This window comes from Abramis brama (genome assembly GCF_963993115.1).
Source record: "Abramis brama genome assembly, chromosome: 4".
Classification (NCBI taxonomy): Eukaryota; Metazoa; Chordata; class Actinopteri; order Cypriniformes; family Leuciscidae; genus Abramis; species Abramis brama.
This window is the reverse complement of record NC_139966.1, coordinates 48,238,834-48,254,272: the sequence shown is the minus strand read 5'-3', so window position 1 is coordinate 48,254,272 and position 15,439 is coordinate 48,238,834. Positions and strand designations below refer to the sequence as shown.

The 15,439-nt window shown below is 36.6% G+C and overlaps 1 protein-coding gene across 1 annotated transcript; it reads right to left on the bottom strand.

Annotated features, from left to right (window-relative positions):
* Nucleotides 1-1,893: 1,893 nt before the first annotated feature.
* LOC311082203 (scavenger receptor cysteine-rich type 1 protein M130-like) lies at nt 1,894-10,589 on the bottom strand (the record flags this gene model as incomplete). The annotated part of the gene is made up of 16 exons (XM_084112939.1): nt 1,894-1,940; nt 2,086-2,139; nt 2,703-2,777; nt 2,881-2,937; nt 3,115-3,174; nt 3,634-3,717; nt 3,816-4,025; nt 4,122-4,436; nt 4,917-5,219; nt 5,619-5,936; nt 5,974-6,336; nt 6,569-6,883; nt 6,970-7,272; nt 8,331-8,636; nt 8,747-9,043; nt 10,538-10,589. 16 exons carry the CDS (start codon nt 10,587-10,589, stop codon nt 1,894-1,896), a joined length of 3,159 nt encoding a protein of 1,052 aa, XP_083969065.1.
* Nucleotides 10,590-15,439: the final 4,850 nt, after the last annotated feature.

Below are 15,439 nucleotides of genomic sequence, written 5' to 3'. Positions count from 1 at the left end.
CACATAGGCTATATATAGTGTTCACATGTACGCGCAAGTGTTTCAGTGTGTAGCGCGAGTGTTTCAGTGTGTATCGCAAGTGTTTCAGTGTGTATCGCAAGTTTTCAATGTGTATTGCAAGTGTTTCAGTGGGTTTCGTCTCAAACGGCCTCTCATACATATTAGTGTGCACGTGTATTTCATGTATGTATTTTGAACATCCAATAGTATACATGTATATGCGAGTAATTTATAGGTGTATATGCACGTGTGTTATGTATGTATTGATAAGCAAAGTTTGATTTAAATCTTACGTGGCACCTCATACTCGCCTACTCTTTTATGAATGCTGACGTTTCGAACATACTTTTTCTTTCACATAGCCTACTGTTTTCGAGTACTATAGGAAAGTAGGCATATTCGAACGCACTTAAGTCCGAATCTCGCGATAATTAGTACGTCACCCAGGTAATTCTCGCCTACTCTTTTATGAATACAGAGGATTCGTACATACTTTTTCGCTCGCCTACTCTTTTTCCCATACTAAATAGTAGGGAAGTATGCGGTTTCGAACGCAGCCTAAATATTTAACTAATATGCAAATTCAAAATGCCGGTAACTGGAAGTGCCAAAATAAAAGCTCGAGGAGGTCAGTGTGTGTTTATAGCATGGTTTATAGTGTCAAATAACGAATAAAAACCATCTCATCCGAGGAAATGGACTATTGGACATGGATTATCGTGATAATAACTACCTAAAATAATAAACACGTTTGGAGTGTTTATTAAAACTCTAAATGAAAAGCATGTTACAGTAAAGTACACTCAGAAGAGTTGTGCAACTGCAAAATCAAGGTCAGTGAGAGAGATTTTATTCTGCTTCAGCATCATGTCTTCATGTTGGTCCGGCCGGAGGAGTTTCTCCACATCTCAGACAATGTCATCTCTGCAGGAAAAGGGAATAACCCTAAAGCAGATCCAGCCTTGACAACATTCTCCACACCTTGCTCTTCCTCGTCCTCATCCTCTTCCTGCTTGTTCACCTCCTCTTCCTCATCCTCATCCTTCTCTCGCTCTTATATTGTTTCCATCCATTGTTGGTATCAACATTCAGTGCAACATTTTGAGTAAATTTGGGGACTCTGAACTGACTTGTATTATGTACAGTTGGTTTGGTCACATCATTAGAAATAACAATTTTGAGTCATTGTGTGTAAACGATGACAACTGTGTTGCAGTTGTGTTTAACTTTCGCCTACCTGTGTTTAGCATTTTGAAACGTAAGTGCATCACAGTGCAAAATGTGTTTTAGGGAGTGAAAATGTGTTTAGAGTTTTGAAAAAAGAGTGCATGAGATTTGCAAACTGTCTTTTAACTACCTGAACTTGTTTAATGTTTTACAGAAAGAGTGATTTATTCCACAAATTGGTTTAGACTATTGAGAATTTGGTTCAGAGAATGGGGTTTAGTGTTTTAGCAATTCAGAAAAACTGTAATACATATATTTATATATATTTGTTTTATTTTTATTGATATAAAACAATAGGCCAAAATCCAATACAACTAAAATGTCATAAAAGCAGTAAGCAAAGTTTCATTACAGAACATTTTCAAATAACATCAAACCTGAGATTTCACACAGAAATATCACTCTTGACTCTTGAATGTTCAGATGTCTTGAACCGAGGCAGTGGGTGTGGCCATTCAGTCATACGGCCCCTCCCCCTTTGATTGACTCCTCACCCACATCATCATAATCTGTTATTAAAAAAAAAATCTTTAATTATTAAAATTTTCTTAACATTATTCTTAAATGAAAAAGTTAAATGTCAGTCTATAAACATGGAAAAATATAATAACAATAATATTAGAATATACTGAGAACAGAAATGTTACAATAACTTACCTAACAGGTTTAATCTACAGTGACACTCATCACATCATCATACTCCTGAACTCCCTCTGATCAACATTAATGACATAAAAATGTCACAATAGTTCATAAAATTTTAATTTTATATATAATTTTCCCTTAATTTGATTACACAGAAATCGTGTAATACTCATGCAAACGTATATGTAAAGGGTGATATGTAGTGCAACTCACCTTGAGCGCTCTGTCTAATAATGATGACATCATCATAATCCTCTGGTGCATCCACTACACATGAACATAGAAGCCAAAATATATAACTTTAAGACTTTCAGTAACAAGCTTGATTAGATGAATATTGTGTAAAATATTGTTAAAATAGTAAAAATAATTTTTTTTATTGAATTCTGTCCATTGGTGATGACATCATCATAGCTCTCAGGTGTGTCTTCTACAAAGTTAACAATATTACATTTAAAACACACTTTTCTTCAAAATACTTTAATATTGTTATTTAAAACTATAGAATAACAGAACGACACCTGACTCATGGGGTGTTTCTCAATATGCGTTCTTCAGCGATCTTGCGTCCTTGTGTTCTCGTTTTACGTCATCATTAACCGTCGAAGTTCAGACCCAATTCTCAAGAACGCAAGTACAGAGGACGCATGAAAGAACCCGGATGTGTTCTTGATACCGAGGATGCATCGAATGCAGACTTGGGCTAGTACTCGCCTGGTGCCCCAGAAGTCATTGCGGCCGGTTCCGAGTTCGTTCTTCCAAGGAAGCTTGGCAAGACCGGTCTCCACGAGAACACAAGTCCGTTCTCTGCGTTCTTGGAATTGAGAAACAGCCCTGATCTGGTTTCAGTCCAACATTGATGACATCATCATAGTATCCCGGTGTGATCTCCTTCTTCATCTCTTCTGTATCAACACAGAATATGTTTGGATACAAAAGCCAAAATATGTTCTTTTTGCAGGTCATGAGACTATTAAGTTATTAATCATCTGGTAATAAATCATCAACCTTTCAGGCCACTGTTGTTGGTGACATCATCATAATATACAGTCTTGAAATCTTTTGCTAAAAAGGAGATTAAATTATACAGAATGTTAATATATAAATAAACAGCAGTGTTTAAAGGGTATTGAGTCATTAGTCAAATATTTAATAGAATTTGTTAATTACATTTATTTATTTAGGTTGAATTCAATGAAAAAGTATTTTGAGTGGAATGAATATGCGCTTCTGCTGTCTAACCTGAGAGAAGCTCATCAGCATCTTCATACCCAGAATGCAGTTCTTCAGAGACGAGACTCCCTGTTAAAGGAGAGAAAAACAGTCAGGAACATGTTCATCATCACAAACAGACTGAATCCTCATTTCCATTGGATCAAAAAACATTAGAGGCAGAAATCCCATGGGTTTTTTTTCTGTTTGTTTTCAGTTAGGCCTATTAGCAAACGCACATGTATCCTCACATGAACCTATTCCTCACTGCCTTCCAGAAATACACACAGGAAGAGACAAATACACACACGTGCGTGCATACAAACATGTGAACCGCTCCTTATTACCCTCTAAAAATACAAACAGGAAGAAACACACACACACACACACACACATTAACATGCACCTGCAGCTCTGTGGTTTTCTGTGAGGAATTCTCTGGTTTAAAGCCGGAGGTTTAACAGGACTAATAACAGATGAACATCAAGTGTCTGACAGACTCTCTTATTAATTAATCATATTAAATAAGATTCACGGCTCATGTCTCACCTCTCTGAGTGAAGTGATTGTGTCTGTGATGAATCTCCTCATAAACGGCCTCAGTCGTCGTCCTGTGTCTCCTCTTAGAGAGAGCTGTGAGTGTAGACAGACAAACCTGCTGTCAGTTCACAACACATGACTGATCACACACTGAATAACACACAATATGACAGTCTCTGGATCTCTCCTACCTCTCCTCATCACTCTGTTCTGCTGAATCAGTATAAGCAGTGGCACTAAGAGCAGTAAGAGCAAAACTCCCAGTACAACCACAAGCACAGAGAGAGACACTGGAGGAGTTTGTGGAGGAGTGACTGATGTTGAGCGCACTGTCTGAGAAACTGGAGGAGAAGCTGATGTTGTTGTGGCAGGAGTAGTGGACACTGACAAATCTGGCAAATCTGACAAAACAGACAAAGAAAGATTAAAAATCATGAAAATACACAGTACTAAAATGATGTGAAAATTACTAATATTGTTCAGTGTTTTGCTCTGACTTGCACAGGTGAGTCCAGCGTGCTCTTTGTGGGAGCAGTCAGTGTGGTTCTTCAGGGAGAGAGGACAGTCCCACAGGTGAATCTCATTCCCTCTGCACTCGACTCTGTTCAGCCACACAACACCTTCACCAGCACAAAAGACTAAATTCCCATCAGCCCTCAGTGCTGCTCCACAACCCAGCTGCCTGCAGACCACCTGAGCATCGCTGATGTCCCACAGATCAGCACAGACTGAACCCCACACAGCGTTATGATACACCTCCAGCCTCCCAGAGCACCGGCCCAAACCTCCACTCAGTCTGAGAGGAACATGATCTAAATCACACACAGAAACATCACTGACCAGCTTCAGGACACCATTCACAACAAAACACAGAAACTCAACTAAGAAGGCTTTAAATGTATGATTAGTAGATTACATTTATGAATTTGATTATGATTTTTAAATGCAAGTAAATTCTTGTTTAAATGCACATTTTAATGGAAAACAGTCTTAAATTAAAAATCTTACTTGAACACTGTCTCTGGTGAGGAGATGGAGAGGTAGAACATGTCAGACGACTGAGAGGAGACTCACGACTTTCATCCTCTGAGATTAAATATTAAGAGAACTGAACATTAGGACACAAAAATCATAACTTCTCTCAGTGAAACATATCAATGTGAAAACATAATTTAAGCCTCATAAATCATTTTAGGCTCCGTCCATCAAATTAGTTTAGTGTTTCAGAAACAGTTCAGTTTAAAGAAACATAACTACTGAGACCATCTTACATTATTTAAACATAATCTCACTTGAGCAGGTGATTTTGGCCACTTCATCATTATTACAGTAGTTCTGTCCCCAGGGTGAAGATGGACACTGCCACAGATTTGTATCATGTTGTCGACATTTCACTTCATCCAGCCAGTTACGAGCTGATTCCAGTCTTGATGTAGAATCAGACAAAGCACCAGATCTTCCACAGTTCAGCTCTTGACAGATCAGACTCACTGTGTCTGTGTTCATCTGGTTGTAACACACATTACCCCAGGATCCATTGTAGAAAACCTCCACATTCCCTTCACAGCCCTCAGTTAACCTGATCTCTTTAAACTCTAGATGGAAAAGGATGTGCATTAAAACAACTGGAATTTAGGTTGTAAAATATCACCAAAATAATTGGTTAATACAAGGCTAATGCATGCTGCTAGCACTGGTAGCATCTGAAAAAGATACTTAAATATATTTTTATAATATATTTATAATATATTATGAATCTTATGTACTACTTGATTCTGCTTGGTCAATAAAAAAATATTTAAAAAGTAGTGGCATCCATGGCAGCGCTGTCTATCAGACCATCGATATAGTAAGATGGTCTTTGTTGTAAAATATGATCCATCCACTCCTGATGATCCTGGTTTTTATTTTGTAGAAATTACCACCAGTACATTATTCCTTTAAACATTTGAAATTATATATTTAAAAATCAATCACATTACTTTACTGTTCACCTGAGCACACGACTCCTACATCATCCTTGTGTTGACAGTCATGTTTCCCCCAGCCTGGAGAAGAGCAGTTCCACAGGGACGTCTCATTCCCCTCACACTCCACCTCATCCAGCCATATGGGTCCAGAACCAGGACCAAACCAGGCTGGTACCTGCTGGTTACTGAGGGCCACTCCACACTGCAGCTGTCTGCACACCACATGGGCATCTTTAATATCCCAGGAGTCATCACACACTGTCCCCCATGAGCCGCTGTGAAAAACCTCCAGCCTCCCTGCACAGTCTCCCCCAGAACCCACCAGCCTGATGGACCCGCGACCTGATATTCAGAGAGAGAAAAACACATTATTGATCACTAACAACTGAAGAATCTGCCCAGATGTTGTTGTTCTCACCAAGGCAGGTGATTGACAGCTGTTGTGTGGAGCTGCAGTTGAGAGTTTGTGGAGAGCTGCAGTTCCTCAGATGAGCTTCACTCCCAGAGCACTGGAAGCCCGTCACACACTCATGACTGTGTTCAGGACTGGATGAAGAGGAGCCGGAGAAGTTCAGCACAGAGCCACAGCCCAGCTGTCTGCAGACCACAGAGGATTCAGTGAGACTCCAGGAGTCCAGCAGAACTCTCCTCCAGACCTGATGGATGGAAACTTCCAGCTCCCCCTCACACTGTCTCTCTCCAGACAACCGCACCAGACCGTCATGAACAGCCAGAGAAGAATCTGGAAAGAAGGTCTCATGTTTTACTTAAATATTGCAAGTTTGTGAATATACTTTACATCAATAATACCAAAAAAATCTGAAATAAATGACAAGTATATTTTCTTTCAGTTTGAAATGACACTACACATGTTGTGAAATTACACATATGGTGAGATGAAATACTAAATTTATTCTTTTTTTTTATCTTTCAGCAGCACACTATCAGTGAATCCTCCAGTAATATAAACTCACCAGAGCAAATGACTCCAACATCTCGTCCATGAGAACATTCAGCTCGACTCCATGAAGAGACGGAACATTCTGAGAGTTTTGTTTCATTCCCGTCACAATCAAACACATCAGCCCAGATTTCACCACTTCCCTCTCCAAACCAGTCTGATCCCACAACAGACACAGCAATCCCACAATTCAGCTGTCTACAGAGGACACTGGCAGCTCTCATATCCCAGCATGCATCACACACTGAGCCCCATTGACTGAAGTACTGATGCTCAACTCGACCAGAACAGACGTCAGGACCATTGACCAGTCTGAGGTCAGTGTAACCTGGACAAAGAACAGAGAGTTTAGTTAAACAGTACAAAACATGCAAAAGAAATGGTTTAAAAACGTTGTTTGAAAAGCTCCATTACCAGAACATAACAGTCCAATGTCATTCTCATGGGTACAGTTGTATTCGAGAGAAGATGATGTTGGACAAAAAGAAATATAAGACTCATTTCCTCTGCACTGAATCTCTTGTGTCCACATCTGAGCGTCTCCTTTGCCAAAAGCATCTTCTCCCAGCACCTGTACAGGAGCCCCACAGTCCAGCTCTCTACACACAACCTCTGCATCCTGCTGGTCAAAGGCATCGTCACACACTGACATCCATGACCGATCATGAGGCACTTCTACTCTGCCAGAACAGAGAGATCCCCCAACCAGCCTGACTCCTTTCATGAAAAAAGGGACAATTTTAATAATATTTGCTTTGCTTCTTGACCTATTACTTTATAAAACTAAACAATTTATTCTGACCAGTTATTTATTTATTTTTTAATTGTCAGCAGTTTATTTCATGCATAAAATTCACACAAGCTTCTTGCATTTCACGAGTTTGCACTTACAAATAATTATCTAGAGTAAAAGAGTATGCATATTTGACGACTGGTGTCCGGGGGAGAGCTCTGAATGTGGCCCGAACCCAGAGTACACCCGCTTTCTTCATTTGTGACCAGTCTTATGGGCAATTTTTTTTAAATTGAGATTTATACATAATCTGAAAGCTGAATACATAATATTTCCATTGATGTATGGTTTGTTAGGATAGGACAATATTTCACGAGATACAACTATTTGAAAATCTGAAATCTGAGGGTGCAGAAAAATCGAAATATTGAGAAAATCGCCTTTAAAGTTGTACATTTCTGTTGGCGATTATGCTGCATCCACTCACAAAAATAAATGTTTTATATATTTAAGGTGGGAAATTTACAAAATATCTTCATGAAACATGATCTTTACTTAATATCCTAATGATTTTTTGTCATAAAAGAAAAATCTATAATTTTGACCCATGCAATGTTTTGTTGGCTATTGCCACAAATATACCCGTGCGAATTAAGACTGGTTTTGTGATCCAGGGTCACATTTAATGAATAACAGGGGAGAAAAACTTTAGTAAGATAAATGCACCCAGGGTGTTATTAAAATGCGTGTAGTCTATGAAATGCTCAACCTTTGAACAATATAATATATTGTTCAAAGGTTGAGCATTTCATAGACTACACGCATTTTAATAACACCCTGTGTTTCGTTCGCACAATTTGCTTCATGTACTTTCCATCTAGTAATTCAGCACGTCACATAATAGATTACTTCACCCCACACAGACAACCAAACAACCACCTGATGTAACATTCAATGTGGTGAGAAAATTTGTATTTATCCTGGAATTCTTTGGGAAAAAAGGTTAGTAATTATGAAATAAGCGTGGATGAGCTAAGCTTACCAGAGCAAACGACTCCAGCATCTTCAGTATGATTAGTGTCTATTCCCCAACCAATGAATCTACAGTTCATCAATGTAGACTCTGATCCAGTACACACTAAATCAGAAATCCAGATTTGGCCGGATCCTTCTCCGAAGTGAGCACCCTTTGGTGCACTTAAAGCCTCTCCACATCCCAGCTCTCTACACACCACTGCAGCTTCAGACATATCCCAACCAACATCACACACTGTTCCCCACTGACCATCATGAAGAACCTCCACTCTACCAGCACAGGAACTCTTACCTCCTGCTAATCGCACTGTTTCTGAAGGTAAAAAGGGCAGAGAAAGATAGAGAAAAAAGAAAAACAATTGTTGTACAATATTACTCAATGATTTTATGTCCATACTTGTATAGTTCATATCATTCACCTACCAGCACATACAACGCTCACATCGTTGTCATGGGAACAATTGTGTGAAGGTAACATTGGACAGAGAGCAAACTGATACTCGTCTCCTCTGCACTGAATCTCTTGTGTCCACATCTGAGCGTCTCCTTTGCCAAAAGCATCTTCTCCCAGCACCTGTACAGGAGCCCCACAGTCCAGCTCTCTACACACAACCTCTGCATCCTGCTGGCCAAAGGCAGCGTCACACACTGTGTACCAGGTGTTTCCATGAGGCAACTCTAGTCTTCCAGAACAGCGAGAACCTCCAACCAGCCTGATGCCTGAAATGATTATGATAACAAGCCATCTAAAATATCAAGACATTAAAAAAATCCCCAAAATAAAAAAGTAAAGAAAAGTTCAAGTATATTTTTAAGTATACTTTATCTAGAATACTAATATCAATGTACTAGTACAAAATTGTAAGTGTATTTCAATACTGCTTGGGACTAAATTGCAATTTTAAGTATTTTTCTGAGAAGTACATAAAAAGTAGACAGGAAGTATACTTTCTTATTTTTAGTAATAAAGAACTGTACTAATAGCACACTTGAATATATTACTTTTTCGCAAGGGAGACCATGGAGTGTTTTGCTTATAATGTTTCGTAAGTGAGAGATTTTTTTGCGGCAGAATTAAATTTGCCCAAAATTAAAAGCTGTTTTGAAATCTTCAACTTATTGTAAACTATTTAGAGTAATGTCAAGAACAAAGAGTGCTGTTGTTTCAGTCTAGAGTAACATTTGTGTCAGTACTGGTCCTTCATTTGGCACCCTAGGTGGTTGACTATAACAATATATTGTGTCACAATGTATCACAATACAAAAACAATATTTATCATCCATAGCGACAATGTATTGTACACGGCAACAGTAGGCTATAGTTCAGCCAAAATCAAAGTTTAGATTTATTTAATGTAGCATCAAATATGATTAACCCAGAAGTTCACACATTTGATCTAGCATGTTTATTAATTATTATTAATCAATTAAAAAATAAATAAATAATTTAATAAAATACAAAATTTTATATTTACAATATTTAAATTTTTATTATTTCTAAGATTTTAATGGTGTCACCGTTGCTCTGTGAATAGGGGACAAAGGCCAAGTAAGCCTATTCAAGTAAATTCATTATGCTATACCGAATTTAGCATCTTGCAGTACTTTTTGTTAAATATTTAGTCCATTTTGGCTTTGTTTAAAGTATTAGATTCAGTATTCAGTATTGTGTATCAAGCTGAATCGTCACATCAGTGTATTGTTACACCGCTATTGACTTGTCCAGCCCTGGATTTGGTGAGCTGTAATACTAATAGAACATCAGTTTTAATATTGTACATTAATTTATTTTTCAATTTCTGGTTTATTTTTAACATAAAGGTGAAAGTGTTTAACATTTAGAGTAAATTTTGTATATGAAATTAAACAAGAGAGTTTGCTGATTCAGGTCATGCATGCACTCTCATTAAACATGCATTAACCTGATCACAACATAAAACAAAATTTTGACTTCGAAATTTGTTACTGTCATGTAGATTTTTTATATTTGTACACAGTCTTGCAGCTTCTACTGTCACATCAAGACAGTGGTCATGTACAGTATGATTGATATAACATTGAGCCGATAGATCAGTTCTAATCAGTTAAACTGTGTTATAACACTTGTTGGTTTCCACTATTTATTAACTATGAACATTAATTTTAAAATCTAGTACATATTTTTAATAGAATAAATACATTTGATGTTGAAATCTAGACAGAAAACCAACCTACCTGAACAGATCACCCCAACATCTTCACTGTGTCTACAGTCATGTTCACCCATTTCTGAGCAACTGAATATTGAGGACTCTGATCCACTACATCTCACATTATCCATCCAGATTTGTCCTGATCCTGGTCCAAAGTGAGCAACACACATTGTTGAAGTACTGCCACATCCCAGCTCTCTACACACCACTGCAGTGTTTGTCAAACTCCAATAATCATGACACACTGTTCCCCACTCTCCTCTATAATAAACCTCCACTCTACCAGCACAGGAATTATTACCATTCACCAGCCTCACATTTCCTGCAGACAAGATACAGAATGATTTACTGTATATATAATGCACAGTGAGAAGACAAACAACAACAGACTTTAAGTCAGCAAAACAGATGAACAGAGAAACCATGAAAGAAGTAAATTAACATTTATATTAATTCAAATATTACATACAAAAGTGGTACTTATGGCCATTTCCTAACTAACACAGAGTCAATCACTACATTAACTCACACATAATGATCCTGTGTGTGTGTGTACGTACCAGCTGTGGCGAGTCTGATCAAAGATGACAAAAAATGAGTGTTAGATAGCTCTCCATCTTCACTGATCATACACTCTTCTTGATCAGCTCAGAAGTGAAAGGTTCAAGAGAGACAGAGACAGAAGGCTCTACAATCACCAAACAACAAGCCAATCAAAGTCACTTTTACCTTATTAGACAGAAGAGAGGAAATCATCAAACAGTTTCACTGACAAATCAGGAGACGTATTTATGATTCTCACCATATTTATTAAAAGCACGTCAACACAGATGAACAGGACTCCTCCACCTTATAGAGACACTTAACTGGGGAGAAACATGCAAGATAGAGGGGAGACAGTCACTCATACAGGAAACTGATTTCAGGAAACATTCCAGTTTATTTACAGCATCAAGCACAGCATTTGCAGATATACAAATACAAACACTGATAACTAACTGCTTCATGTTTCTCACTTTGGGTCCATGTTTAGAAATATTAGTTGGATACAAACAGAAATCAAATGTGCTGTTTTAAAGATTCTTTTTAACTACTATAATATATCCAGAAGTAGCCTATATTAGCAATGCTTGTCATACTCTCCAAGTGCACAGTAAATGTTATTTCACAAAAGAGTGTAAGTAAAAGAGAATTTTGTTTACAAATATTATAATGATTTTAAAAAGACAAAAAAATAAATAAATAATACATATGCCTTTCCCCAGTTCATCATTTAGGAATACTCGACCAAGTTTGCAGCTTCACTTGTGTGTTTACCATGTGGTGTTCAAAACCCTATAACACCTGTGGTCTTCCCGGGTCAAAATGACCCGCCTATAAAAAATAGCTTATAAATCACTCATTATACCATATTTTCACCCAATCTTGGAATCAATCTTTTTGTCAACTTGTTCTCTTTCAATTAGGACTGGTTTTATATTTCTATTTGCATCTAATTAATCGTAGGCCTCATTTATTTGACAGTAGGGATCTAATTTTTTGAGTAAAAAAAACATTATTTTTGAATATTTTTGAATAATTTTGGAAATATTAAATGAAATCTGAAGAAAATTGGCACTGTTTATCACACTAGTCTACTTTAATTTTTCACCAGGAATTTTGTTTTGAAAAACTTTTATTTTGTACAAAATGGCACATTGTCACACTTGTGGTCTTCCCGGGTCAAAATGACCCGCCTATAAAAAATAGCTTATAAATCACTCATTATACCACATTTTCACCCAATCTTGGATTCAATCTTTTTGTCAACTTGTTCTCTTTCAATTAGGACTGGTTTTATATTTCTATTTGCATCTAATTAATTGTAGGCCTCATTTATTTGACAGTAGGGATCTCATTTTTTTAGTAAAAAAAACATTATTTTTGATTAATTTTGGAAATATTAATTGAAATCTGAAGAAAATTGGCACTGTTTATCACACTAGTCTACTTTAATTTTTCACCAGGAATTTTGTTTTGAAAAACTTTTATTTTGTACAAAATGGCACATTGTCACACTTGTGGTCTTCCCGGGTCAAAATGACCCGCCTATACAAAATAGCTTATAAATCACTCATTATACCATATTTTCACCCAATCTTGGATTCAATCTTTTTGTCAACTTGTTCTCTTTCAATTAGGACTGGTTTTATATTTCTATTTGCATCTAATTAATTGTAGGCCTCATTTATTTGACAGTAGGGATCTCATTTTTTGAGTAAAAAAAACATTATTTTTGATTAATTTTGGAAATATTTAATGAAATCTGAAGAAAATTGGCACTGTTTATCACACTAGTCTACTTTAATATTTCACCAGGAATTTTGTTTTGAAAAACTTTTATTTTGTACAAAATGGCACATTGTCACACTTGTGGTCTTCCCGGGTCAAAATGACCCGCCTATTAAAAATAGCTTATAAATCACTCATTATACCATATTTTCACCCAATCTTGGATTCAATCTTTTTGTCAACTTGTTCTGTTTCAATTAGGACTGGTTTTATATTTCTATTTGCATCTGATTAACCGTAGGCCTCATTTATTTGAGAGTAGGCATCTCATTTTTTGAGTAAAAAAAACATTATTTTTGAATAATTTTGGAAATATTAAATAAAATCTGAAGAAAATTGGCACTGTTGATCACACTAGTCTACTTTAATTTTTCACCAGGAATTTTGTTTTGAAAAACTTTTATTTTGTACAAAATGGCACAGAATTACACTTGCGGTGTTCCACTGGGCCATTGAGGGCCATTGTTTCAATGGGCCATTGAAAGTGAATGGGAGAGACTGAAACATTTTCAGGAGCATGTTCATTGTTTATGTACACATATGAGCATGTGATGGATTATGGTGAGTTTGGGCTCTTTTTAATCTTAACAATCTCATGTAAATAATGATGTGCCATTTTCCACAATTTATGCATGCTTCATTGAGTTATGAGTTAAAACGCGACATAAGTGCTAGGCTACATCTATATTCAAGGCTCTGTGAGCGCCTGTGGGGGTTTGTGTGTTACAACTCCATTAGGAATATCTTTAGATCTGAGTGATGGATTATGCTGAGTTTGGGCTCTTTTTAATTGTGATAGTCTACTGAAAATAATGATGTACATTTTTCTACGATCTGTGCATGCTTCGTGAAGTTATGAGCAAAAACCAAACGTGAGAGCTTCATGAGTATATACTTGGCTAGGTACGTCTGTGGTATTTTTTGTGTTAGAGTTCCATGAGGAATATCTTTAGATCTTATTGATGGAATATATTGAGTTTGGGCTCTTTTTAATCGTGAGCTCCTGCTGTAAATAACGATGTGTCATTTTCCATGATCGATGTATGTTTCATGAAGTTACGAGTAAAAAGGCCAAGTCTAAGCTACCTTGCTTGGCTATGTGAGTCTGTGTGTCTGTAGTATTTTTTGTGTTAGAACTCCATGAGGAATATCTTTAGTTCTGAGTGATGGATTATGTTGAGTTTGGACTCATTTTAATTGTAAGCATCTGCTGTAAATAATGATGTGTCATTTTCCACAATCGGAGCATGTTTCATGAAGTTACGAGCGGAAATGTGTCTAAAATTGTACCATCCATGTATGGTTTACACATGGGTCTCTTGAAGGGCTTCTTTTACAAAAATCTCACTCAAGTTTAGTAAAAAGCCTGAAACAATTATGCTTGCTGTATTCTACAAATTGAGACCTTTCAAATGACATATGACACAGGACTATCTGAGCTGTATGATGTATTTGACATATTGCTGAATGTAGTACAAACAAGTAGTTTATAAATTATGAATTTGTTTTTTTTCTATTTATCAGCAAATAACTCAGCACTACTTAGGAGTTTATCAAATTGGCTACATTCATTGTAAATTTCAGACTCTAAGCTTTCAAATGACACCTATTTTAAGTTGATCAAGGTAATAGTTTTGAAAAATATTATGATTATTTATTTCGCAGCTAGGTGGCGCCTGCGGGGGAACACTCTGTTTTAGAGTGATAACTCAGCTCTCGTTAGGAGTTGATCAAAGTGATTAGGTGCATTAAAAAGCTGAGATTCTAAGCTTTAAAATGATACCTATTTTGTGTTGTTCCATTCATTTTTTGCATTGGTCTCTCCCATTCACTTTCAATGGCCCATTGAAACAATGGCCCACAATGGCCCTCAATGGCCCAGTGGAACACCACAAGTGTAACTCTGTGCCATATTGTACAAAATAAAAGTTTTTCAAAACAAAATTCCTGGTGAAAAATTAAAGTACACTAGTGTGATCAACAGTGCCAATTTTCTTCAGATTTTATTTTATTTTTCCAAAAATTATTCAAAAATATTTTTTTTTTACTCAAAAAATGAGATGCCTACTCTCAGATAAATGAGGCCTACGATTAATCAGATGCAAATGGAAATACAAAACTAGTCCTAATTGAAAGAGAACAAGTTGACAAAAAGATTGAATCCAAGATTGGGTGAAAATATGGTATAATGAGTGCTTTATAAGCTATTTTTTATAGGCGGGTCATTTTGACCCGGGAAGACCACAAGTGTGACTATGTACCATTTTTTACAAAATAAAAGTTTTTCAAAACAAACTTCCCGTTGAAACATTAAAGTAGACTTGTGTGATCAACAGTACCAATTTAAAAAAAAAAAAAAAAAAAAAATCCAAAATTATTAAAAAATTACGTTTTTTTTACTCAAAAAATTAGATGCCTACTCTCAGATAAATGAGGCCCACAATTAATCAGATGCAAATGAAAATACAAAACCAGTCCTAATTGAACGAGAACAAGTTGACAAAAAGATTGAATCCAAGATTTGGTAAAAATATGGTATAATGAGTGATTTATAAGCTATTTTTTATGGGCGGGTCATTTTGACCCGGGAAGA